Consider the following 27,125-nt stretch of genomic DNA (forward strand, 5'->3'; position numbering starts at 1 on the left):
GTAAGAACATGCCCCTTGATCTCTATATTTAATAAGAGTGTGGTTGAAGTTTAGGGACACACAAGAATCACAAGTTTGCTCCTTAATGAATACTACCTTAAGACAACATACAAAAATTAAAAGCATTTCTAGAAATATATTTCTCCATTCATTCAAGACTGTATACTGAAGATCATCTATAGCAAGCACAAAAAAAGGTACAATCTAAGTTTGATTCATAACAAAATTTGCAAATTCTTTACAGATGTCATGTTGAGAGATTCTATGACAACATCACATTGAAACAGTTTGTGATATAAGTTGGCTATGATACTTAGGGGCATATCATGTTGAGTAATTCCATGATTTTGAATATTAATAAATTATTGGTTCTTTTTTTTTATACTAACAGAGTTTGTGACTGATAAATTTATCAAATTTCATATTTGCTAAGAGTGGATATTAAATTTGTCTTTCTCTAATCTCTACAAATTTATTTGTTCTCCACTACTAACTTTTTATCCTAAGTTTTATGTACATCTCTCTCTCCTAGTTTGTTGAGCGTAGTGGCAGCCAATTTGGTTTTATCATTTATTCCATTGTATTCATGCGCTTGCACTATGACTCAGTTATACTGTGGCAAGATGTCATTAGTTGGTGCTCTTTTTATTTCCAGCATGTATAGATGTTCTTGTGGCCCCTTATATTTTTTTTCAATGGTGATTACAAATATGCAAGCATATGTTACTGCCAATGTAACGATTCAAACAAGTTCCTTGTCTTTAGGGTCTCATATTCTCCTCCACGTAAATCAAGTGGTGGTTTGAAACAAAAGAGATTAAGAATACCAATTTTTCCTTGGATGCATTGCATACATCAACTGCTTCATACATTTTATTATTTATTCATCTCTATCATCATAAAAGCTTCTTGGAAACTTTTCTTTGGTGTACAAGTGTATGTTGAGCACCTATGGTATTTGTTCATAGTAACACAGGGAGACATCCCCACCTTTTTGCCCCACGTCCCAAAGACTTCAACGCACTGGGGACTTGAGGACTCTGTCTACCTGTCCCCAATAGTGCCACTAGATTCTGCCACCTCCATTGTAATGTCCCCATCTTTTTAGCCTCTCAGTGGAGTTCTTAGCCTTTACATTCTCCGAAGGCTAAATGGAGAGATAAGGAGAAATTGATTAAATTAATTTCTTATAAAGTCCTTAAATAAATTAAAATTAAAAGGTGACTTTATATTTATTTAATTTAATTTTCTAGAAGCACAACTAATTATTGTATTGGAAAGGGGGGAACTTCTTGAGAGCGCATTTTCTAGAAGTACAACTAATTATTGCCTTGAAAAGGGGGAAGCTTCTAGAGAGTGCAATTAAATAATATTTTATTTCCTTCTAGAAGGGTGAAGGAAAAAGAATAAATAAAGGCAAGAGCTTCATTGTTAAGCATCCACTTATTGTCAAATGCATTTGATACAAACTTGGGAGAAGAAACTAAGGGTTTCTGATTTCAGCTAGCCATTGGAGAGCGTCAATTCTTCAATGTTGCAACCATTTGAGGTGGTGAAAAATCCACTGACTTTGGCATTCAGGAGAGCTTCATTTTGGAGTTCTATTTGTGCTTAAAGTTAAGAAATAACCGAAGGGTTTGAACAATATTGAAGGACTATCAAGTGCAGACCTGAAGATTCATCTTTGGCAGCCATTAGTAATCGTGTTTTTCCCTTGCTGCTACAGTATACGTCAATAGTGTTGCGCTATAGTACCTGTGCTACAGTATTTATGCTTGATTGTGATTGCAACTTTCATCTCCATTCGTGGGCATCACTATTATCAGGTTCCTCTTGCAACTATTACTAGTTAGCATTGTAATCTTAGGCATAAAATTTTGCTATTGTAAGTGATAATTCAGAATCAGATTTGGCATTGTTGCAATCATCATTGTAAGCCCATTTTGTCCTGACAAATTCATAGCAACATTGCACATGGGAATGAATTTAATAAAGAAGAAATATGTTGCATACCATTTGTTTGACGAAATGTCCATCTAATAGCATATATGATCAGCATAATAGTTGTATGCCAATTGTTTGTCAAAATGTCCGTTGGTTGTAGGTATGCATTCCATATCTAGTTTCCATGTATATGCATTGAAAATAACAAAAGGAACTGCGCTTGCATATTAGTTCATTGTAAGAGGTATTTTAATATCATTTGCGAACTTTCTAAATTTATTAGCATCATTCAAACAACAATATGAAACACAAAAAAATCAGAAAAGAGAAATGCAGCATACAAGTGTTTGACAATATTTCTTGAACTTAAATTAGTCAGTTTGGGCAAGGGATATTACATTGGTATCAAAGCTTGCTTGCAAAGTGTTTGACAAAATGTCAAACAACTGAATTAAAGAAGAATTTGGTGTTTGACGAAGATATAACCAGTTGGGTTATTACAATGGTATCGAGCTTTGATCCTGCCATCCTCGAGGGTTGAAGTTTCATATGCAGACACAACAGCAAGGTCACCTTAGGGTCTTCACTAATAGGAGATTAGAACAAGAGCAAAATCAGTTTAAGAATATACCCATAGAAGAAATGGGTGACAAGGGAGGAGAAGGAATGGCAAGAAACAAAGGAAAAGATGATGGACACAATGAAGAAAGACAAGCACAAGAGTACTTTAGACATTTGGTAGTGGAGCAGCAACGGATAGCTGAAGCTTTACGAAAACTTACTACAACAATACAGAAGATGAATCCACATATCAAACAAAACCAAGTCCTAGATGTTGATAGGAGTATTGTACAAAGAGCTTCCTCCTAGACCATTCATAGGCCTACACGCCCTACTTTTCTCAAGAATAAGCATGAAGATGATGATGTTGAAGGAGAGGCAACATTTGCAAATCATCTTATGGCAGCGAATGTTGAATGGGAATCATTGACACCAGAGTTTAGGGAACTTCTAAGCTTTGACAGATTTATAAGTCAAATTAGAGAGCATTACAAGACAAGGCAAGATCGAAGGCCAAGAGACCAAAACAAAGATCTGAAGCATGCAGCCAACAATTTCACATTACTTATGCTTGATGGAAGTGGGAAAGTTAGAGCTAAGTCTTAAATTCATAAGAACCTTCGACCTATGATAAAGGAGAATGACTTTATGACTGCTAGTTCCAATAAGGTATGTAAAAATTTGTATGATGAATTTGATAGACATGCAAATTTGAATCAGGAAAATAGTATGACAACCTTGGGCGATGATTTGTCTACATCATCCTTACAAGAGGTTTCACAAGAGGTTATGGAAGTGACCGTGGGTGTTGACACTCAAGATACAGGTACCATGAATGGAGATTTCCTAAACACTTATGATTTTTATGACATCAGTTAAGAAACCTTGCATCCACAAGGGCCAAATGCTATCCTTGAGATGTCACTTGGTAGTACTCAAGAAAGGGGTATTAATGACACAATGTATGATGCAGATTCATGCATTGATGAGTCTGATTCTTTAAATCAGACCTTAGCAAATGAGTTTGATAATTCAGTTGTTGGCATGGAGCCCCTGGATTGCAAGCTAGAAGAACATGTAGTTGAGTTATCTGTTGAAGGACATAGGAGCAGTACCTTAGATGTTGATGTGCGCATGGACAATAGCACGCAACATAATGCATCTATTTCAGATTCATTTCAGTCAGGGAGCTTGCTATGGAATGGGCAGTTACAAAGACCTCATCATTTGATTGAGCCACTTAAGGTAAATATGAAAGTTGATCCTCTACATAGTGGAGTAGCCTCTAGTATTTTGATTACACGTGCTGAAGGTAAATCTTTACAATGGCATGATATCATTACTGATTTGTTTGAGGACAATTGTGTTACACACCATCATTCTCCATATAATGAAAACATCAACACTATGATAACATCCATTGATGGCAGCCTTACACCTATTGGTAAACTAAAAGATATCAATTATACAAGAGCTAGTTTAACATACTTTGGTATTAAAGAGGTGAAGAAGTTTAAAGAAATGAATGATGAATGGTTGCAAAAAAGCTAAAAATGCTAAATCGTTGGCTGCCAATGCAAGACAACATCTTGAAGAAGTCAAAGGAAATGTCAATCTCCTCGACATAGCAAGGAAAAAGTGGATGGATAACATTAAAAGACTCTTATTTCAAACAAAGAATGAATCTAGAAATGTACCTAGATCCAATGACAACAATGAAGTTGACGAATCTGGTCAATTAAACGATTTGGTAAAGATTCAAAACATGATGGAACAAGAACAGTTTGAGGGTTCTTCATGTGCAGCTGAAGTTGCTCATAGATTGGAGACTCAATTGGAGGTGAAGAAGGAAGACATTATTGCAGCATTATTCCATCATGACATGATGCACAAACAAATTGAAAAAAATCATATTTGGGCAATTCAGAAAAAGTTAGATCCAAACGGGAAATCAGCAACACCCCTAGATAGAGAAGCGCTTAATGATTTGAGTAAAAAGAAGTTTTGTTTTTATTGCAAAGGGGCGCATGATGCAAACCATGATTGTCCCATTAAGGTGTAAGGGGAAGATTGACTGTGTTATGTGGTCATATAATGAGAATTTTGAATCTAAGAATTTTGATCAGAAATTCGATCAAGAAGGGTCTGTGCTAGCAGGATCATAACATAAGGAAGAAATGGTTGAAAGGGAAGAGTCAGTTCAGCTACAAGAAGCACATCTCACTAACATACGGCGTGAGGGATCCTTTAAGATGCGTGGAGTTTTAGTTGGGCAGAAGATCATTACCTTGCTTTATACAGGAGTCACACATAACTTCATTGATGCTTGGTTGGTTGAAAGACACAACATACAATCAAAGGTCTTTGAGGGTATAAGAGTAAAGGTAACAAATGGCTACACTCTTAGGTGCAACAGGAAGATTTCAAATCTGCCCATGCATTTGAATAACTTTGAGTTTAATGCAAATTTTTATGTTTTAAACATGGGAGATATTGATATGGTATTGCGGATGACATGGCTCCATGACATAGATTGTGTTTTGATGCCAATACATGAGGAGCAACAAAAAAAATTATTGCCTTGAAAAGGGGAAAGCTTCTAGAGAGTGCAATTAAATAATATTTTATTTCCTTCTAGAGGGGTGAAGGAAAAGAATAAATAGAGGCAAGAGCTTCATTGTTAAGCATCGTATTATTGTCAATTGCATTTGATATGAACTTGGGAGAAGAAAACAAGGGTTTCTAATTTCAGCTAGCCATTGAAGAGCATCAATTCTTCAGTGTTGCAACCATTTGAGGTGGTGAACTATCCACTGAATTTGACATTCAAGAGAGCTTCATTCTAGAGTTCTATTTGTGCCTAAAGTTGAGGAATAACTGAAGAGTTTGAAGAATATTGAAGGACTATCAAGTGCAGACTTGAAGATTCATCTTTGGCAGCCATTAGTAATTGTTTTTTTACTTGTTGCTACAGCACGCATGAACAGTGTTGCACTACAATACCCGCGCTATAGTATTTATGCTTGATTCTAATTGCAACTTTCATCTCCATCGGTGGGCATCACTATTATCAGGTTCCTCTTGCAACTATTAGTAGTTAGCATTGTAATCTTAGGCATATAATTTTGTTGTTGTAAGCAATAATTTAGAATCAGATTTGGCATTGTTGTAATCATTATTGTAAGCCCATTTGTCTTGGCAAATTCATAGCAACATTGTACATGGGAATGAATTTAATAAAGGAGATATATGTTGCATACCATTTGTTTGATGAAATGTCCATCTAATAGTGTATATGATCAGCATAATAGTTATATGCCAATTGTTTGTCAAAATGTCAATTGGTTGTAGGTATGCATTCCATATCTAGTTTCCATGTATATGCATTGAAAATATCAAAAACAACTGCACTTGCATATTAGTTTACTATAAGAGGTATTGTAATATCATTTGCGAACATTCTAAATTTCATAGCATCATTCAAACTATATCAAACAATCTAAAACACAAAAAAATCAGAAAAGAGAAAGGCAGCATACAAGTGTTTGACAATATTCCTTGAACTTAAATCAGTCAGTTTGGACAAGGTATATTACATTGGTGTCAGAGCTTGTTTGCGAAGTGTTTAACGAAATGTCAAACAACTAAATTAGAGAAGGATTTGATGTTTGACGAAGTTATAATCGGTTGGGGTTATTACATCCACCAAGGATGGGGGACATCCCAATGTTGACTATTTGCAGATATGACTACTTATGTTTCATGTTCGATGTTCCAATTCAATGCAATGTTCAAGTATTTACTCTTTTACATCTTTATATCTTATATTGCAATACATATTTTCATAACTACCATTTTAAGTACCGTATGTAAATATAGATACTCCCCCTCCTGTCCCCTACTGTCAGCCTCTCATCGTCCCCCCACTATCCCCAAGTTAAGGCCCCTCTATCCCCCCATCCCGTAAACTTGTCCCCCCATTCCACCATCCCCCCGTCCCCCAGGGTGGTGTGACTTATTATTTGTTCAGATTATTGGTGTACAAAAGGCTTCAGTCATGTGTTACAAATGATACGAACACCTTAAGCTGGGCATTTTTGATATGTTGGTTTTTTATAACATCATATATATGTCTCAATGGACATAAAGTCAATTTAGAAGCTAAAATTAGGACTTTTTTTATATGATGCAAAGTTAGAAGATTTCTATTATGTGAAGAAATATTGCTTATTATTGTTCAATATCATTCAATTGTGATGAGTTTTCAGTATGATCTATTATCTTGAAAATCTAAATTTCAAGAGACTGAGATTTTGTAATTTTATTATCATTATAAAAGGATCAAATTTATATGGGTTGGGTTGTTTCCCTTGATGAGGAGGGTTTTGTCCCAGTATAATAATGTTTTCTCTGTTTATTTCTTGCTCATAATTTTCTGGTTCAAATTTTGACACTTACATGCAAAAATAGACATGATATTCTAATGCTATGTATGCTTCAAACTCTCTCCTAATACTAGAACAAGAGACATTTCTTGAAGGAACCAATGATGTCTCTTAGTGTCTACAAATGCTCCTATACGCAGTTCTAGGACAGCTGACATCTCCTAATGTCAAGAGATGCCCTTGTATCTATCTCTGAGATAGGAGATATGTAACATTAGTCAAGGTATGCATTCTGAGCCATATAAGATGTAGATAAGATGTATGCATTGTCCCTTTTTTCTAGGCTATTATTTCTTAATGCGTCATTAGCCCTTTTCACCATGGTCCAATGAGCTAACCAAAACTTTGCAAGGATCACTGTTAGATTCGACATTGGCATCTTCAGTATCAGGCAATTTTGAGTCAACATAGAAGGGTTTGATGATAGTTACTATTTATAGTAAATCAGCAGAGCTCCGTATTTCTAATTTTTCAGTATTGGACTTGGAGTGCCTTGCCAAGCTCTTTCTGACAAGCTATAAAACATGATTTTCGGAGTCTAACTGCTTATTTATTTTCACGCCTAAAGATTACATAGTTTCAATAAAGTGATTTTCAAAATTAAAATGCAACTTAATGTAACTTTATTATTATAAGGCTATATTATTCTCTTAATTGTTAAAAGGTCCAATTAAAAGAAAAAGAGAATTAAAATGAAGAGACGGGCAAAAGAATCTGACGAGTCACCAAGTTGTGGTTAAAGAAGAAGAGCTCATTTCAGCATGCTTGGATTTATAATTTGATTTATGATTTCTCTTGGAGAAATTTGGGAAGCTTCTATCTTTCTCTTGCTGAAACCTAATGACAGAAAACTTCAAGCTCCGTACTGGAGTGGATGGAAATCCATTTCATCTTTAGAGTGGATTTGCAACGGAGTTCACCTTGAATTTCAGGTTCCTTCTTATTATTCAATCTGGCTGAAACTTTTTGGATCTAAGAATGGAATATTCATCAAGTTATTGTATTACTGAATATTATAATACAATAGCATTTCTGAGTATTTTTTATTGGCCATTATTCTTGCATTTGCTGAAAAACTGTGCATGAAAATATCTGTTATTAATTATAAAAAATTTAGAGCAAATTATTTGGGAGAATATCCGGATGGGATATTACACTTTAAGCCAACTCCAGCAGCCACCCACATTTACTAGCAAGTAAATAAGTACAATGATAATTTTGTTATATCAAAAAAGATGGCAAAAGGGCCAGTGTACCCAATATTTCTGTTTCTAACTGGTCTATAATAGAACAAAGGCTAAACCGAACATAAAATCTTCAATATAAATCCTACATAAAACCATGTAATACATGATGCCATCCACTACGAAGCAGCTTCATAGACAGCCCAACTTTCTGATAATGCATCTAAATTCAAACTATACCTGAAAATACCCTTAATTTTCATCATTCCTTTTATATTAGGCCATCTATAATACATGTAAAATAGAAGTTTAATGTCTTAAAAAAATTCACTTCTGAAAAAAGAATGTGAAATAACAGATTTGTGAAGAAAAATGTAAAATTTTCTTACCAGATAATGAGCAAATTTAATAGTCTCTTCTTCTATTTGTTGTGCAAGTTCTCTTGTTGGGGCCATAACAACTGCATAAGGTCCTGTAAGAGCAAATATAACACATAATAATGCTAAATTGGACACAAGAATTCCATTTTCCAGATTCATAAATCATTCTGCTTTAGTGAATTAACAAGTAGAAGAAGGCCCTCTGAAACTGTGTAGTTGTGATGTAGGCTTCATAAAATTTAACTTCAGATAGTGGAATTCCCACATTTAAGCCACAGAGGATATACTTAAGTATTACACGAGTATGTAAAGAAATCTAAATGCTTGTTGCACAAATATTTCCGTTCAGAATAAACATGGAACAATATTTTCATTGATTAAGGTGTTATGTAAATAAAATGGTTCTTTCAGTCAGAGTGTTTTCCATTTGGAGGAAAATTAAAGCACAAAAATGCAATTCTAAAGCAAAAATAGACACAGAAGGACTTCTGAGATGGCATCTATCATATCATCTGCCACAGCGTGTTCCCCCCTCACAATTGATCTATCATGTCATCATACCATATGGTTGCTTCCCGACTCTACAGCCCAACTTCCTCTTGTACACATAGATCTACTCCTCTCCAGCCACCTCAAGAATCATAAGGATGGATGCATATTACGAGCTATTTCATTAATACAAGGATAAATTCAACCTTAGATGTTAGGTGTGATCCTAGTTGGAGTACCCCTCCCGGCCCTCAGCCTCAACCCCTTGAGAGTGAACGACGATAACCCTGGAAATATCACCATTTCTGATCTAAACAATGCTAGTTTATGCTTTTCAATCTTCCTTTGAAGCTGCTCTTTTCTCTTCAGCATTATGGTTCCCTTTTCTTAGCTATTTGTACCAATTTCTTGATCACTTGCTTTGGAGGAAAATTAAAGCACAAAAAAGCAATGCTAAAGCACAAATAGACACAGAAAGACTTCTAAGATGGCATCTATCATATCATCTGCCACAGCGTGTTCCCCCCACCAGCATCATCATCTTGTTTCCTCCCAACTCTACAGCCCAGCTTCCTCTTGTCAACAAAGATCTACTCCTCTCCAACCACCTCAAGAATCAGAAGGACGGATGCATATCATGAGCTATTTCACTAATACAAGGATATATTCAACCTTAGATGTTACGAGTGATCCTAGTAGGAGTACCCCTCCCGGCCCTCAGCCTCAGCCCCTTGAGAGTGAATGATGATAACCCTGGACATCACCATTTCTGATCTAAACAATGTTACTTTATGTATTTCAATCTTCCTTTGAAGCTGCTCTTTTCTCTTCAGGGTTCTGGTTCCCTTTTCTTGTTTGTACCTATTTCTTGATCACTTGATTTGGAGGAAAATTAAAGCACAAAAATACAATGCTAAAGCACAAATAGACACAGAAAGACTTCTGAGATGGCATCTATCATATCATCTGTCAACAGCGTGTTCTCCCCCTCAGCATTGTGGTCTTGTTTTTTCCCGATTCTACAGCCCAACTTCCTCTTGTCAACATAGATCTACTCCTCTCCAGCCACCTCAAGAATCACAAGGACGGATGCATGTCACGAGCTATTTCACTAATACAAGGATAACTTCAACCTTAGATGTTAGGTGTGATCCTAGTAGGAGTACCCCTCCCGGCCCTCAGCCTCAGTCCCTTGAGAGTGAATGATGATAACCCTGGAAACATCACTGTGTCTGATCCAAACAATGTTATTTTATGTTCTTCAATCTTCCTGTCAAGCTGCTCTTTTCTCTTCAGGGTTCTTGTTCCCTTTTCTTAGCTATTTGTACCTATTTCTTGATCACTTGCTTTGGTGCTCTCTTATTGTTTTGTGTTTAGTATCTTTGTCCTTCCTCTGGGTTCGACTTTTCAATCTCTATTGTGTTTTGTTATTATCTTGAGTCCCACAAACCAACTCTTGGTCATAGATAGATATGAATATAATTTCTTTCTTTCATTCATTCAACATCCATGGGCATTCATATAATTACGTTTTTTCTTTCAAAGTCGACTACATAAATAAATGATGGCAAATGTAGGAAAGATAATCAGCTGCAAATGAATTGCATTACACAAAAGTAGCCAGTTTAGATATCATTCAATGAGGGATAACTGCATTGACTATTTGATATTTGAGCCATTTTCCTTCCATCACCCATCTTCACGACAAGTTGGTCAAAACAACCAACCTAGCACAAGGTTGAGCAGCCCATTTTGCACTTATTGCATTAGGGAATGAGTAGAGAAATATGATTAAATCTAACAAAATGAACCTTTCATAGCTTCAATCATCAAACTCATGTCTTTCCATTGGTCTGAGTTACTTCTAAACTGCTAATCTCATAGTTAAAAACCTCAAACTCAACAATTAATCAGGAAGCCCAAAATTTTAGAAATTCAAGATTCGGCAAAAACACAAGGTAAAATTCAACAATAACTCACCAGATTTATCAAACTATTGAAAATACATTAAAAAAATATTCATCAATAAAACACATATCACTGAAGTTGTAGAACATATTACTGATTTTCATCACATTTTAAAAAAAAGTTTCAAACATGTCATAGAACAAAGAAACAAGTTCAACCTATGAATACATATTAACTTCATGTTATATCAATGAAACGAAATGTCAGTTGTTTACAACTGAAGCTAAAAACAAGTTTTTTGTCATTATGTGGGTGTTTTGGATGTGGACCATATAGCTTCAAAACATCATCGACAAGATTTACAAGTAGGAGATATTTTTCACAAAAATTCAAATTCTGATATTGCTACCAGGATTACTATGGAATTTTTAAGTTGTAGTAGTACTAAGATGGGTGACCACCCAAGAAGTCTCGGTCCTTCACCTGGAAGAGCATAACCTAGATGTAATGAGTGCTAAGTGTTCTATTCATTAGTTTGACTTAGAAACTACCCAGTTGAATCTTGATAGCAATATCACAATCATCCATTCTGCTAAGATCAAGCTATTTATGAGATAAACCTGATCCTGATGGCTCACCAACCTCGCCTTTTGCCTCCTCAAATGCTACCACATTCGCTTCCTATTCAGCCACCTCCCTCTCGACATTAGCTAACTCATCCATTAACATTGGGTTGACATCACACCCTAAGCTTAGAATAAAATCTATTTGTGGATAAAATTTATCTAATTCAGGTGTTTGAAGTGTATCTTGCATGTGCACCTTCCTTTTCCACAATTAAAGGTTATACTGCAAATAAACTTGGTCATTCAAGTGCTTTAAAGTCAACCCATAGCACTTTTTATGTGAATGGACTAAACAACACTTCAATTGTGCTCAAAAGCAGAAGCACTAGAGGGCTGGGATAAAATGTAAATGTGAAGTTTACGAAGAGCGGGCATTGTGGAAAATAAAAACAAATAGAAAATTAAAATCTAACATTGTTTTATTTTACTTGGTTGCAATGTGCCCTTATTATGAATGTAAAAAATCGAAGAAAATAACAATCCCTTTTTTCCATTTATAACTCTAAATCTCCTAAAGTATGACGTCTCAAAGGTCATTGTCAACAAACAATCTCTCAATGCACATGTTGACGCTAACCATAGCCTCTACATCTGTTTTACATGAAATGGGTAAGAAAAACTTGGAATTCAGATAGGAGGCAGCAACATGAATATGTTGGTAGAGTTGTGGATTCCACCTCTGATGAATAATGAATCATATGAGTTCATATTTTCTCTTGTTCAACCCATATAAATGTTAAATCACCACACAGCCTTGTCCACGGCCTCATGTAGAAGCCCCTTGGAGTTTTGACCCTCATCCAATAATCATAGAACCCTAACACGCTGTTCTAACATCCAAATATCAAAAATCAAAAACTCAGTGAATTGCAAAATTACAAATAAATAGAAATTGGAGTTTGAAACATTACCTTAATGTTCTTACTCTGTACTTTTGGTGACACTATTATAAAAAACAGTTTTCACAACTCTTTTGCTTCAACCTTCCTATGTTAACAGCTTGCTAATAACTTTTTTCTCACAAATGTGTCCTTAAGGTTGGGCATTCAATCCACTATACTTTGCAATGTAACAAATTAGAGGCAAAGTCTGTAACTCTTGATTGCATGAACTTCTCACTAATAATGTGCTCTAACATGAGATTTGAGACATGTGCATGCTCATAATATACTATGCAATAGTCCTTTCATGTTTCACCACATCCTTTGCCCACCTTATTTCCCTACGAACTCAATAAGTAGCTCAAGATAGTGGGTGGAACACAAGCTCTGAAACAATGTTGAGTGCCTTGCCTCTAGAAACAATGTTGTAATATCCCCATTTTTGCCAGCATCAGAGTTTCAAGGATTAGTCTATTATTGTGATCCTCATAGGCTAATTATTGTGGATAAAGGGTTTTTCTGACACAGTGGCTTGCTTGGGAGGGTCTTGTCTTCTCCACAATTAAATAAGCTACAGGTTGGTCTTCGCTTGGCTCAGATTGGACTTCATTTGGACTTAGATTTGTGTACTTACTATTTGTGGTAAGTTGGGTGATGATTGAGATCAAACCTTTCTATTTTTGGAAAGTGCATTTAGTCACATGGAGAAAGAATAGGTGTGATTCCTATTTGAAATGACATTAGTTTGGGAGTTATTATATTTTTAGATGCCAAATTATTATTAAATCATTAAATGGCATATTATTTAGTTATAATTTAACTTTATAATTTCACTTAAGTTGAGAGTTGAGTTATTTTGGAAACTTTTATCAGCAAAGCATTATAAAAACGAACTCATTTCATTGGAAAAGACACACTTGAATATTTATTTGTTTTTGTTGTCTTTGTGACATTCCTGAAGGTCTGATTTTTCATGTCCTTGCTGAGGTATAAGGGTCTGATATCTGAGTGGTGTCTTTGCAAGTTTCCTGCTGAAGTATAACAAAATTGACATTACTTCTCTACTGTGTCTACTGTGGCTGAGAAGAGAATTTATTTGCATCTTCCATTTCTTTGCTACCATTGTTTTGGAACAAGCTTTGGCTAAGAATCACAATGAGTTCAATTCTAACAATTGTAAGTCTGAAAATTGGGGGAGTCTTCCTACTGTATCGGCTGTTGCTGAGAGACGTAGTTTGTACATTTAAAAATTTGGTGATTGAGAAATCTGTTTATGCACGCCAAGCATATATGCTGCGTGACGCAGTTTCAATCTGCAAATTGATGAGAAAAAATGCTCCATCGCTGAATATTTGTCATTGCATTTTCTAAGAAATTGTATCAGCTTATTTGGACGCCTGGCAACTGATTTGTGAGCATCTGAAATATTGATTTCTAGGCAGTTAGTACTGTGGAAGTTTGGTGTTAAAATGCTGCAATTAAGCGCCTAAGTTGCTGTCAAACTGGGCATCTATTGGAGGAGTTTGTCCTGCACATTGGGAGGGCACATTTCCCATCGAGCTGCTTGTTTACTAACGACAACTGAAGGTGTTTAGTCTTTGCTGCTGGGTAGAGATACCCTTTGTTTGTCTGATATTTGCAACCAGATTTGGTGCCCCAAACTACTGCAAATTCATGGCTGACTTTATCCTGCTAAGGCCTGCATTTTGGTTGGAAAAACACCCATTTATTGAGCATGGGTGATCTGTTGTAAGTAAAACCATACTAGGGCTTTCATATGAAGTTGTATTCACTTAAGCATTTGAATGGTCAAAGAATAGTTACAAAATTGAAGTTTATTTGTAACTGTATGGTGAAACAGTGAACTTCCAATGACAATAATATCATGTTTAGAGATTGGCACTGATGGTTAAAATTGCAAAAAATACTACTACCATATATTTACAGATTGGAGCTGCGTATATCCAATATTTGTTATCATTTTTTTTCATGCATTTTTTAGTTGCTTTGATAGATACAACAGAATTATAATCCCACAATGAATTCCAATTACATTTTCTCTTGGTTTGCATTAGGGAACCAGTTGGGGTTATTACAGTGGTATCAGAGCGGATTCCTACCAGCCTCCAGGAATTCGAGCTCAGTCGTTGTTATGTTTTGTGTTCTATTCAAAGGGTGTCAGCATTTGATTTGTTGACTAGTATTCAATACCCATGGAGATAGACAGGAGGTTTATTCCAGGTAGGCATTATAGAGGGCGTAGTTCAATAACTAGGGATAGAGAATCTGAGATACGGGGTATTGTGAAATAGTTGAATGTGTTGGTGAATGAGCTAAATCAAAATCACAAACAAATGACCCAACTGATTTCAAATCTGAGATTTGAGCAGGGAATGCTATCACTTTTCAAAAAGTGAAGTGTGATGATACAGCGGTGGCTATAGATGTGCAGGAGATTTCTTATGAGACACCACATCAGTTGGACAGTGAATGTAGAGTGTGATGAGAATTCATGTCATGTTGAGTCAGAGGATGCAATTATTGGCATGAGTTCCCAGGATCATGCATTTGATGGTGATGCAATGATAGTGGAGGTAGGAGCATGTGAGGATACTGTCACACCAACAACCAATTTTGTGTTGGTTGAGCCATTTATAGAGGAATTTAGCGATATGCATGCGGTTGTTGATGTGTGTTATGACGATAGTGCACGTCATTAATGATGAGGTGAGTGATGTCAAGAGTCATTATCGTTCAAAGCAGCACAATGGTGGGATTCACTTCATGGACAATCCTATGATCGACACAAATGCAACATTCTCTTATGACCATCCGTTTTTGGGGTTAATGTAGATCACTCACTTGAATGGAGCTGGACTCAGTTTTCAACATTTGTAAATTCGATTCAATTTTATGTTGCAGCAGTTGGTGATGTTCTTGAGCCCACATATTTTGACATGGCTACACCTATTGTTCACACAATTGGCATGATTGCATATGGTTCTCCTATAGCTATAGTTTTTTTTTTTGGATTACTGGTGATTAAGATTCCAGTCAAATATATATTATGTGGGTGGATACAGGGAAGAAGAGGATGGATAGATATCCTATGGAGTTGCCTTTTGGTGACAATTATGACTTCTACATCATCAACACAAGTTTTGGGTTCTATGTTGCAAAACATGTGGTTGGTCCTGATGATGTTGGTTTGTCGTTGGTTCAATGTTGACAAGGGTGTCGCGCATTTCTTCATTTGAGATCTAGGTGGAGGTTGGAGTTCACTATGTAGTCAGATTGCTTGAGGACAAGCAATCTTGGGGAGTGAGAATTGTAATATCCCCATTTTTGCCAACATCGAAGTTTCAGGGATTAGCCTATTATTGTGATCTTAGTAGGCTAATTATTGTGGATAGAGAGTTTTCTGATACAGTGGCTTGGCTTGGGAGGGTCTTGTCTTCTCCACAATTCAGTAAACTATAGGTTGGTCTTTGTTTAACTCAGACTAGACTTCATTTAGGCTTAGATTTGTGTACTTAGTATTTGTAGTAAGTTGGGTGTTTGATTGAGATCGACCCTTTCTATTTTTGGAAAGTGCATTTGGTCGCATGGAGAAATAATAGGTGTGACTTCTATTTTAGACGACATATTTAAATGATGAGTATTTTGGGAGGTATTATTTTTCAATGGCTAAATTATTATTTAAACCATTAAATGCCTTAATAAAGTTATAATTTTACTTTATAATTTCACTTAAGTTGAGACTTGAGTTCTTATGGAAACTTTTATCAACAAAGCATTATAAATACCAGCTCATTTCATTGGAAAAGACACGCTTGAATATTTATTTATTTTTGTTGTCTTTGTGACATTCCTGAAGTTTTGATTTTTCATGTCCTTGCTGAGGTATAACGGTCTGATTTCTGAGTAGTGCCTTTGCAAGTTTGCTGTTGAAGTATAACAAAATTGTCATTACTTCTCTATTGTATCTACAGTGGCTGAGAAGAGAATTTATTTGTATCTTCCATTTCTTTGCTACGATTGCTTTCAAAGAAGCTTTGGCTAAGAATCACAGTGACTTCAATTCTAAGAATTGTAAGTCTGAAAATTGGGGGAGTCTTCCTATTGTATCGGCTGTTTCTAGGAGACGTAGTTTGTACATTTGAAAATTTGGTGATTGAGAAATCTGTTTATGCATGCCAAGCATATATGCTGCTGGGCGCAGTTTGAATCTGTAAATCGGAGAGAAAAAATGCTGCAATGCTCAATGTTTGTCGTTGCATTTTCTAAGAAATTGTATCAGCTTATTTGGGCACCGGGCAACTGATTTGTGAGCATCTGAAATATTGATTTCTACGCAGTTAGTACTGTGGAAGTTTGGTGTTAAAATGCTGCAATTGAGCGCCTAAGTTACCGTCAAACTGGGCATCTATTGTAGGAGTTCGTCCTGCGCATTGGCAGGGCACATATCCTATCAAGCTGCTTGTTTACTAACGCCAACTGAAGGTGTTTAGTCTTTTCTGCTCGGTGGAGATACCCCTATGTTTGTCTGAGATTTGCAACCAGATTTGGGGCCCCAGACTACTGCAAATGCATGAGTGATTTTATCCTGCTAGGCCTGTATTTTGATTGGAAAAAGACCCTGTTATTGAGCATGAGTGATCTGTAAGTAAAACCATACTAGGGCTTTCATATGAAGTTGTATTTACTTGAGCATTTGAATAGTCAAATAATAGTTACAGAATTGAAGTTTATTTGTAACTGTATGGTGAAACATTGAATTGCCAATGACAATAATATCATGTTTAGAGATTGGCACTGATGGTTAAAATTGCAAAAAATACTATTACCATATATTTAGATATTGGAGCTGTGAATATACAATATTTTTTGTCATTTTTTTCTTGTATTTTTGAGTTGCTTTGACATATACAACAGAACAATAATCCCACAAAGAATTCAAATTACATTTTGTCTTGGTTTAACGGAGACAGCCAGTCGGGGTTATTACATATGCAATTGTATTATCAACCACTATTTGAGCAACATTCTCCACTCCCCCCTCCATCATGATCCCATCCAACATGTTACACAACGATTTTATTCCATTGAAGGCATCAACAAATTAAGCAAGACTAGCTACCCGCTCGGCCCCCCCACCCCACCCCCCTAAAGCCCCTAGAAAATTGATCAGTTTTCTATTTCTACCTATCATCCACCTCTTAAATAAAATGGTGCAGAATTTATTTTCCCAAATTTGCATTTGTTCTTCTACAAGTAGGTGATGTGTTGGACATCGTATTGCAAAGATGGCTCACTCAACTCGTGACAACTTGGGTCCTTCAAACCCTTACCTACCACAATCATTTCATTGGCCAACTACTCCCGATAAGGACTTCACACAACATTAAAGAAAATATTGTTTAGTCCCAAAAACTCACACCTACAAACATCACCTGATGTTGTAATTCTCTATTCCACGCAATATCTTCCAAGGAAGGTTACACACCAACAGAGTAACAAGGAACAAAAAACATACGACTACACACATTGCCTAATCCCCATATTCATCGCAAAGAACTACCCACATCTTCCCCCGAGCCTAGGTTTGGGGCTGTCATTGACTCTGTTGGTGTCTTTTTCTCTGCTTTCTTTTGGTCGTATGCTGCAAGGAACGCCTTCACCTCTAACAATACACCATAAGTATTTTTGGAATTTATTTCAATCCCCCACATGCATTTATTCAAAAAAATTACTTTCTGGCATAAAGCCTATTACAGTGTGCTTTGTATGTCTTGTGCTGATTCAGATTACAGGGGCATTTATGCATTCAAAGGACAATTTCATTTCACCACCTAAACATGCAAAATGGTATATTGCATAATGTGTTTTCCTGTTCTTGCAATTAGAGATGAAACATCATTTCAGAATAAGACACTCAAACTGAAAGTATCATGACAGGTATCTTTGAACAAGACAGAGAAGACAGAAACAGATTCACTACTACCATTACAGTGTTTGTCATCTGAGAGTGCCAGCAAGATATTCCCATCATAAGGCCTCCCCTTACAGCCTGGCACACTTTAAAACTATATATCTTCCTCTTTCCAACCCAACAGAAATAACCACTCGGCTGCTTGAAAAAATTAAATGTAATGGATGTGTTTTAGTTTCAGCCACACATAAACCATAAACTTGGAAAATGGATGCAAGCCAAGATCTACGATTGATTTGTATCTCCACCATAATGTGTTTATCCAACTTGAAAGTTGTCTACTTCTGTCTCTTTGTGTCGTGCTCGTGGGTGGTTTACTGAGGTAGCAACCCTCCTTAGGTCTTGAGATTTTGCTGGACCGTCTCACCCCTTTCAAGTACTCTCAAGATACCCCTCCCATCTCTTTCCCATCTCAGGAGAAAGTACATCCACACCACTATGGGAATCCCGCACAAGAGCCTTCACCCCAAAAAGGTGTTCTATGCAGAATACTTCCTTGAGTTGAGGGACGGGCTCATTGTCCACCCTTCTTACTTATTGCACCATTGGTCGCAATCTCTTAGGGTCATCCTTAGTTCCTTTACGGTGGGATCCCATAGGCTTCGCTCTGAGACTACTTGCTACCTTGACAAAAAGGACAGGGTCTATAGTTATGTAGCATGAGAGAGACCAAGTTGGAGGAGCACTTCATTTTCCATTGCCATATTCTACCTTTTTAGGGGTTCTCAAGACATCTCCACTTTTTCTATTTCATAGATTAGAAGTATTTTGCCCTCTATCTTTAGGAAGCCACGAGACTTTAGGACAAGTCTTCTTAGCATCAATCTCATGCACGCCTTCTCACTACTCGGATTGATCATCTCCTTCATTGAGCTCACTTCAATGTGCGGTATGAACAAGTAGTGTGCTCCTCCATGTCTGATCACTATGAATCAATAAGACCTCAGTGGGACTCTTCTTAGCTCTGACCTTCCTCTACTAGGACATGTCAGGCATGGCCAACTGCCTCTTCTGACTACTTGACTTACCCCTATATTCAGAGATTCTTCTTGGTTGCTCGAGTTTCTTAGGGATGGGGGTTTTCATTGTTAGACCACCCGCAACCCACCTTGCTCCTCAGTCTGTGCTTTGTTGTTATGTTTTGTTTCTTGTTGGTTTTACTTTCTCTTTCTTGAGGTATACTTTAGTACCCCTACTATGATTTGGGCCCTTTTATTTTGTTCAATATTCCTTTTGACCCCTTTTGTCATCATTTGTTGGACTTTAATAAATTTGTCTCATCTTATGCAACAATTTTGCATGTTTATTTTCTTAGTTGGTACATCTGTTTTGATAGGTTTATTTTTAATTTTCTAAAAGTAGCATGGCTCTTGTAACTAGAAGAACAAGTGGCACACTTAGGGGTCCTTACTCGAAATATGGGACATTGGTCCAATACAAGTAGAGGTTTCCTATATCCGTTACACTACAGTAGAACATAAGGTATAATGACTCAAATATCACCATGCACAAATCGCTTACATAAAAGTTACATCATGTAAAGATGAAGTGGGTAATTTAATATCCACAATTTTACTCTATCTTGTCTATGAATGTTTAACATAGTTACCGAATTTGCATCCATGCCCCAAACCAGATCCGGGTTGGTACTGGATCCAAATTCGTGAACCCATTGTGTCAGATTCACAAATTGAACATGAATTTGTCATGTCCATGCAAATGTGGCACAAATCCATGCAAAACCAACGTGAATCCAGTGTGAATCGCCAAGGGCCTACAAGCAAAACTTGGAATAAGTATACACGAATCCATAGAATATATATACATACATGCATATATATATATATATATGTGTGTGTGTGTGTGTGTGTGTGTGTGTGTGTGTGTGTGTGTGTGTGTGTGTGTGTGTGTGTGTGTGTGTGTGTGTATCCTTACAAATCATAATGGGAAAAAACTATTAATGAATCAATGAATCAGATTCTCGAACACGAATCTGACCCCGAACCCAAATCGACGATTTATGTGTGTGTGTACTCACAAATCCTTCGAACCATAATGGGAAAAAAATATTCACAAATCCAGGAATCAGATTCTCGAACCTGAATCTGACCCCGAACAAAAATTGGCAACTAAGCATAAAAACTATCATAACATTAATCTTAGATGAGGATGATGACCCATATAAGCAATTATAATTAGACTTGTCGGCTATTTGGAGACGGAAACATAATATCTCACCTATGGCTGATGACCTCATCAAGAAATTGACTGAGCATATAATTGAAAGGCTCCAGGAGCACATGACTGAAATATCAATGGGCACACAAGTTTCAAGATCCTCCAAAAAAGTAGGAACCAAATGAGAGAGGTACCAAATGAGAGAGGTCTGGTCACTTGAACATGTTTGTAGTAATATTCAGGGAGACGATATAATGCAGCCAAGTGATGATGAAAATACAGCCTTGAATTCATCTCTTACAGGGCATGATGAAGGCACAAAGGAAAATAGTTTCCAATCAACTGAGATGGTTAGTATGGAGGAAGAATCAATCATTACAAGGGAGAAGTATTCAGAACTATTTGTTAGTGACTTGCAGATTGGTATGCTATAGAAGCAAGTAACGGTGATGGTGATGATGCTCCCTTACTTGAGGAAAAATAAGAAAACTTGACAAGTGGCAGCCCATATTCCATAGATGAATTTTGACAAAATCTTTTATCACCACATGTTTTGATGGACATGTTATTGGTTACAGAAAAGAAGCTTTTACAAGTGCTAATAAGGGCAAATTATTCTTACAACTTCAATGAAGATCTTATGTGGAAGACCAAAATGAATGAGATGCAAAATGGAATTGCATGTGGTGTTACTAGTTCTCAATTCCACACCGTCAAAGAAGCATTCAAAAGAATGAAATCAGACTACTTGCAGTTGTTAGTGGATAGGGATCTTGCCATAAAATTTGGGGAAGACAAGGAAAATGAAGTCGATGATCTTTGTTACTAGCTAAGCATGGCTCATTCCTCTCTATATCAACTAGAAAACCAGTTTGTTTCATCTACAAACAAAGTTCAAGAAGGGGGCGTGGGGCAGATGGAGATCAAACAAATAAACAGGGTGTTGATGAACTCCTCAGGGAAGTAATGGCAGACAACATTATCAGCAGATTGCATACTAGAGACATCCAGAATGTTGGTGAATGAACTCAAAATTTCAACAAAGAAACACCTTGTAGCCTTGTGACATCTTATGAAGGAGATTTAAGTGATGCATCATCCCCTTTGATCACTCAGGAAAGACATATGGTAAGTCAAGGTGTGGTGAATTACGATGAGTCCAAAGAACATCTACAAGAGGAGACTAAACTTCTGATTTGGAACAGCAAGGGTTTATCTTCATACTCGCATGAAATTGTAGCTTTAACACGTGGAAACAAAAATGACAAGAGGCCTACAAGTGTTTTACCCTTAATATAGATAGTGGCCAAAATATTATTAGTGAAAATGATACAATACAAGGCATAGAGAATCCCTAAAGGAGATGTCCAAGCCCCCAACGAGAATCCCACAATGGAAATAATGCAAATAGAGTCCAAAACAAAAACTCTTTAGTCACGGAATCATCATATTTCATACAATGCAAAGGTCGTTAGGCCTTCCCAGTTATGGCCACATATAAAACTTATACAAAACTCAAACTTAGATCAAGGCGCGATCCTTCTACCACAACCTATCAACCCTTTTGGAGATGCTTTTTTAAGTCTGCCCTTCAACAAATGTTGACCACTAAATTTGTTGTCTTGTTTAGCTACATTTCCTCAAAAAAATACCTAAATTGCATGTTTCTAGTATATCCCGATAGCTGAAGTAGATGTCATTGAAGTTGGACATTCCATGAGAAAGTGTCGCACGGTCTTAACCACTCCCTTGTTGCAAAAAAGACATATGCTTTTTTCCCATTCTTCCTTTGCTATCGTCCATCTACCCGTTTCGCAACTCAAATGATGAGAACTTGTCCTACGTCGTGCTATGAGCATTTTAGCTCTCCATTTCATATTTTCTCTTATGTATGCTTTCTCTTCATGTGCCCGTGTTGGGTTAAATTATTTGATATAATAGTCTCTTTTGTGCCCATGTTGTTTTGACCATATGCAACTCTTGAACTTTTCCTTCACAAACTTTTTTATTCCAGCTTTTTTATTCGGACATTCATGCATACTAACATTTCGTTTTTCCATCCATTTAGCATTTTGCTTCATCCATGTGTTCTTTATTCTATCCAACCTCTCTTCAATGATCAGCTTAGGCCAACAATGATTTTCCATACTTTGGGCTTTCTTTAAATAGCATAATAACTGAATCATTGATGGGACCTCTAGTGAGAAGATGTTTGTTTCTGCCAATAGGATCTCATAGGGAACCGTTGCTTTAATTTTGAAATTGTTGATGACTAAATACTTTTGGATTCTTTCTACTTGTCTCAATTTTTTATCAGATATGTTGCTGCCCCAAATCTCACAACCATAGAGGATCACTAGTGTAACTAACAAGCCAAAGAGCACTTTTTGGGTTTTCCAATCCTATAATTCTGCATTCCTGCATCTATTTTGTAAAGAGTATCATGCTTTCCATCCTCCTTCAATTATTTTTTCTCTACATGTTTGCCAACTAAGCTTGTCGTTGAAGTTGATACCAAGATACTTGTACTTGTCTACAATCTCTAATCAGCTTCCATTGAAATGGAAAGTGTTCACTTCCTCTTGTTTGATTTCAAAGAGAATCATCACTTTGGTTTTGCTAGTGTTCAGTTGCACCCTGACCACCTAACAAAAGGCCTCACACGCCTTCAAGTGTTCCCTCAGACCATCTATAGTTTTAGCAATTAAAATGAGATCATCTACATAAAGAAGCAGTTGAATCACATACATAGCCAATTGAACCCCATCGCCATTGTTCTTGTCTAAACACTCTTCTAATTTATCAATATATAACCCAAACAAGGTTAGTGAGAGGGGGCATCCCTATTTGACACCTATATTACTGCCAAAGCTCTCTAACATCCCTTTTGTAGTTCTGACTTTAGCAATGACATGCTCATATAATCTATGTGTCACAGCTCTGAGTTTAGTAAGAATTTTCAGCTCTTCCATTCTAAGCCAGAGTTTGTCACGTGGCATTGTGTCAAAGGCCTTTTTAAAGTCAGCAAAGAAGCAAAAGGCCTCATCGCCTTGTGTGTTCCAAACAAATTTCAACCAAGAATCTTGGCATAACCCCGTGGTCAACAGTAAAGTGTTTTTGGCCAAAACCCTACCTACCCCTTAGCTCTTTTACCTTCTGCTTAGACCCACTTGCTAATCTTGCATTCTACCATGCTACCAAAGAATTTTCACAAGAGGGGTTTAATCATAATAGTGCAATAATTTGATGGATTATTTATGTCACTGCTTTTGTGGAGAGGGATAACCATGCTAGTGGTCTAGTTTTCAGGGGACCCTTCTTTAATGAAATTATTAAAGATGTGTTAAATATGAGGAGCTAAGATATCACTACCCCATTTTAGATATTCAACTCGCAACCCATCAATGTCTTGGGCCTTTCCCCCCGCCAATTTCTTTATGCCTTAGAAAATGTCTACAATAGCAAAAATTTCATTTGTAGCCTTCATTATCAAAGATCTATGTGAGGCATTTTCGTCCTCATATAACATACTTGCATATTCAAGCTATTGAGGCCCTATGATATTGTTAACTATTAGTTTTTTCTTTTGTTGCAGGTGCTTCCAGAACTTCTTGGGGTTTTGCTTGCCTATGGTGATCAGCTCCAAACTTTTCATTCTCACATATGACTCTCTTTTACCTCTTAACAGCTCCTCGTACTCTTTTTTGCTCCCTTTACTCATGCTTTGTTAAACTTCTCTTGATCAACTTGAAGTCTTCATTTAACCACGGATTTGTTGGGAAAGTATTTTTTGCCTCCATTCTGGGCTTTGTTCTTTTACACTTCTCTAATGCCATGTGAATTATAGGAATTAAGGTATCTTTGCGAACCCTTTGCTGGACCGTGTGTGTAACTCCTCTTTTGGGGCTCCTAATCATGCCTCTAAGAGCATCATTAATATTTTCTGATTTTCTTGGTTCATTATAATTCTTCCATGTGAGGAACCTTTCTTTTGCTTGAGGTGTGTTTCTTCTCCTTGTTACTCCTCCAAGAAGGACAATTTTAAAAAAATTGGATTGTGGTCTGACCTTAGCTCGAATGGATACTCTTATTTCCATCTCTTTTACTCCTTTGGTGTGATCTTGAGAGCATATAACATAGTTAACAACGCTTTAACCATTATATGTTTTGCATGCAATGCCCCCTGAGTTTGGCCACCCTTTCACACCATTACATATTACCATATTGTATAAGTTGCATAAGTTCAGTAATTCTGCCCCAAATAATTGGCATTGCCTTCGCTGTCCCCTGATGCTCTTTTCCAGAACTAGTCATTTTCCTCTTCTAATATTATAGAGGGTCACTTCCTTCCTCATCAATTCTTTTCAAATTGAGAGATTGGTTATTCGCTATCCTGGCACTGAAATCTCCGATAATCAGGACTTCCCAAAGATTATTAAAAATGGAGATATATTTTTCCAGCAATGTGCCAGAGTCATCTCGACCTAGGTTCTTCCTATATGTTTTTGAACCCTTCCGCTCAAAGTAACAAGCTGTCACTATATCTTTGTCTGCTTATCTATGATTTTCAGCCATATCTACAATTTGTGTGGATCTTCTTTCTCTATATTGATACATTTGACCCAAGTTTCTTTAAACAGAATGGTTGTTCCACCATACCCTTTCCCACTATCGGTTATTTCGTTCCAAACTGAAATTTTTTTATAACCCTTGAATTTTGGCACTCTACATCCATCATGTTCATGCATTTCCATGAGCAAGATAATGTCTATACCTCTAGCTCTAATCCCTAAACCAAGTCCTCTTCTCCACAGGTAACCTCTACAATTCCAACAAATAATATCTAGGTATTCCTAGGGGGGGCCAAGTTCCTACTTATGTTTTGTTCTTTCATTGATTTGCGCTCTACCATTTTTTAACCATGCCCGCTTGTTGCTTTTAGATTTTCCCATTCTTTTCCTCTTTCTTCTTGCTGAAAAATGGTAAGATCTTCATCAACATATATGTCTGTGCCTCTGAGGAGCCCCTTATTCCTCAATATCATGTTCTTGTCTTCTGTGTTCTTCAAAAAGACCCTTACATTTTTGCTCATGTTATCTTTGGTCCATTTCCCAATCCTTTGTGCTTGTTGGATTACTCCATGCCACTATAAATGGTCCATAAAGAAATCTCTTACCAGATCTTTTGTGTTCTCCTTTTCTCCATAGTCTTTTAACCCTTTAATTATGATACTTGTTGCCTTATTGTTTCTATCATTCTCCTCCCAAATCTATCTCCTTACATGCTTTTCTATGAGATTAATTGGTGTCTTTAACAGTCCTTTCCCTACATGGGTCCATGATTTGACTTCTTCTATTTGTTCCCTCAGTTGGTTCTCCTTTAACTCTATGTTTTCCATTGCAAATTGTATTTCTTTAATTTACAGGTCATCTCTTCCACCCTCAATTACGTTGCATCCTCTTACTATTTTTATTTCATCCATTGCTTGTCTTAATAGAATCAACACATACTCCCCTTTTTCAATATTGAACTATAGTTTTTAAAACCTATTCTCTGAGTGATTTTGTAATGTCCCCATTTCTGCCAGCATCGAAGTTTTAAGGATTAGCCTATAATTGTGATCCTTGTAGGCTAATTATTGTGGATAGAGGGTGAGACAGTGGCTTGGCTTGGGAGGGTCTTGTCTTCTCTACAGTTCAATAAGCTATAGGTTGGTCTTTGTTTGGCTCAGATTGGACTTCATTTGGGCTTAGATTTCTGTAATTACTATTTGTGGTAAGTGGGGTGTTGACTAAGATGGACCCTTTCTATCTTTGAAAAGTGAATTTAGTTACATGGAGAAATAATAGGTGTGACTCCTATTTCAAATGGCATATTTAAATGATGAGTATTTTGAGAGTTCTTATATTTTTAGTGGTCAAATTATTATTAAATCATTAAATGGCTCATTATAAAGTTATTAACTTTATAATTTCACTTAAGTTGAGGGTTGAGTCATCATTGGAAGGGGCCATTTATTATATGCCTAGGTCAAGTATTAATTATTTAATGTAATGTTGCGTTGGAAAGTTTCAAGAGCTAAGTTCTTTTGGGAAACTTTCCCAATTTTTGAACTTCAGTTCTTTTGAAAACTTTTATCAACAAAGTATTATAAACATGAGCTCATTTCATTGGAAAAACAACGCTTGTATATTTATTTTCTTTTATTGCCTTTGTGGCTTCTTCTGAAGTTCTAATTTTCATTCCCTTGCTGAGGTATATGGGTTTCGAAGCTGGGATGTGCCTCTAATCCATAGCTAAGGTATTGTGGATTAAAGTTTTGAAAATTATTATTGATATCTCTTGTTGTATATACTATGGTTGGGATTAGTGTTTATTGCTTGATATTTCCAAGAAGGGTTTTGAATCTCTGAGTTCTGCATTTCATCTGCTGTTGAGGTATAGCAGATTGGAGTTTGACCTTGATTGCATTGGATTGAGCATCCTTCCTCTTGTGTTATAAATCATTGGTGTTGAGAGTTTGTTGCAGATGTAATA

The 27,125-nt window shown here is 36.5% G+C and overlaps 1 protein-coding gene across 1 annotated transcript in view; it reads right to left on the reverse strand.

Moving 5' to 3' along the window:
* LOC149578477 (P-loop containing nucleoside triphosphate hydrolases superfamily protein) overlaps window positions 1–27,125 on the reverse strand; it is a 313,758-nt gene that overhangs the window by 126,313 nt on the left and 160,320 nt on the right. The window contains exon 13 of the mRNA XM_089829372.1: window positions 8,524–8,606. Coding sequence (XP_089685498.1) covers window positions 8,524–8,606 — 83 coding nt within the window. The remainder of the gene's footprint in view (window positions 1–8,523; window positions 8,607–27,125) is intronic.

Source organism: Cupressus sempervirens, chromosome 1 (genome assembly GCF_028749045.1).
Source record: "Cupressus sempervirens isolate cs-2001-9-10 chromosome 1, ASM2874904v1, whole genome shotgun sequence".
NCBI classification, from domain to species: Eukaryota; Viridiplantae; Streptophyta; class Pinopsida; order Cupressales; family Cupressaceae; genus Cupressus; species Cupressus sempervirens.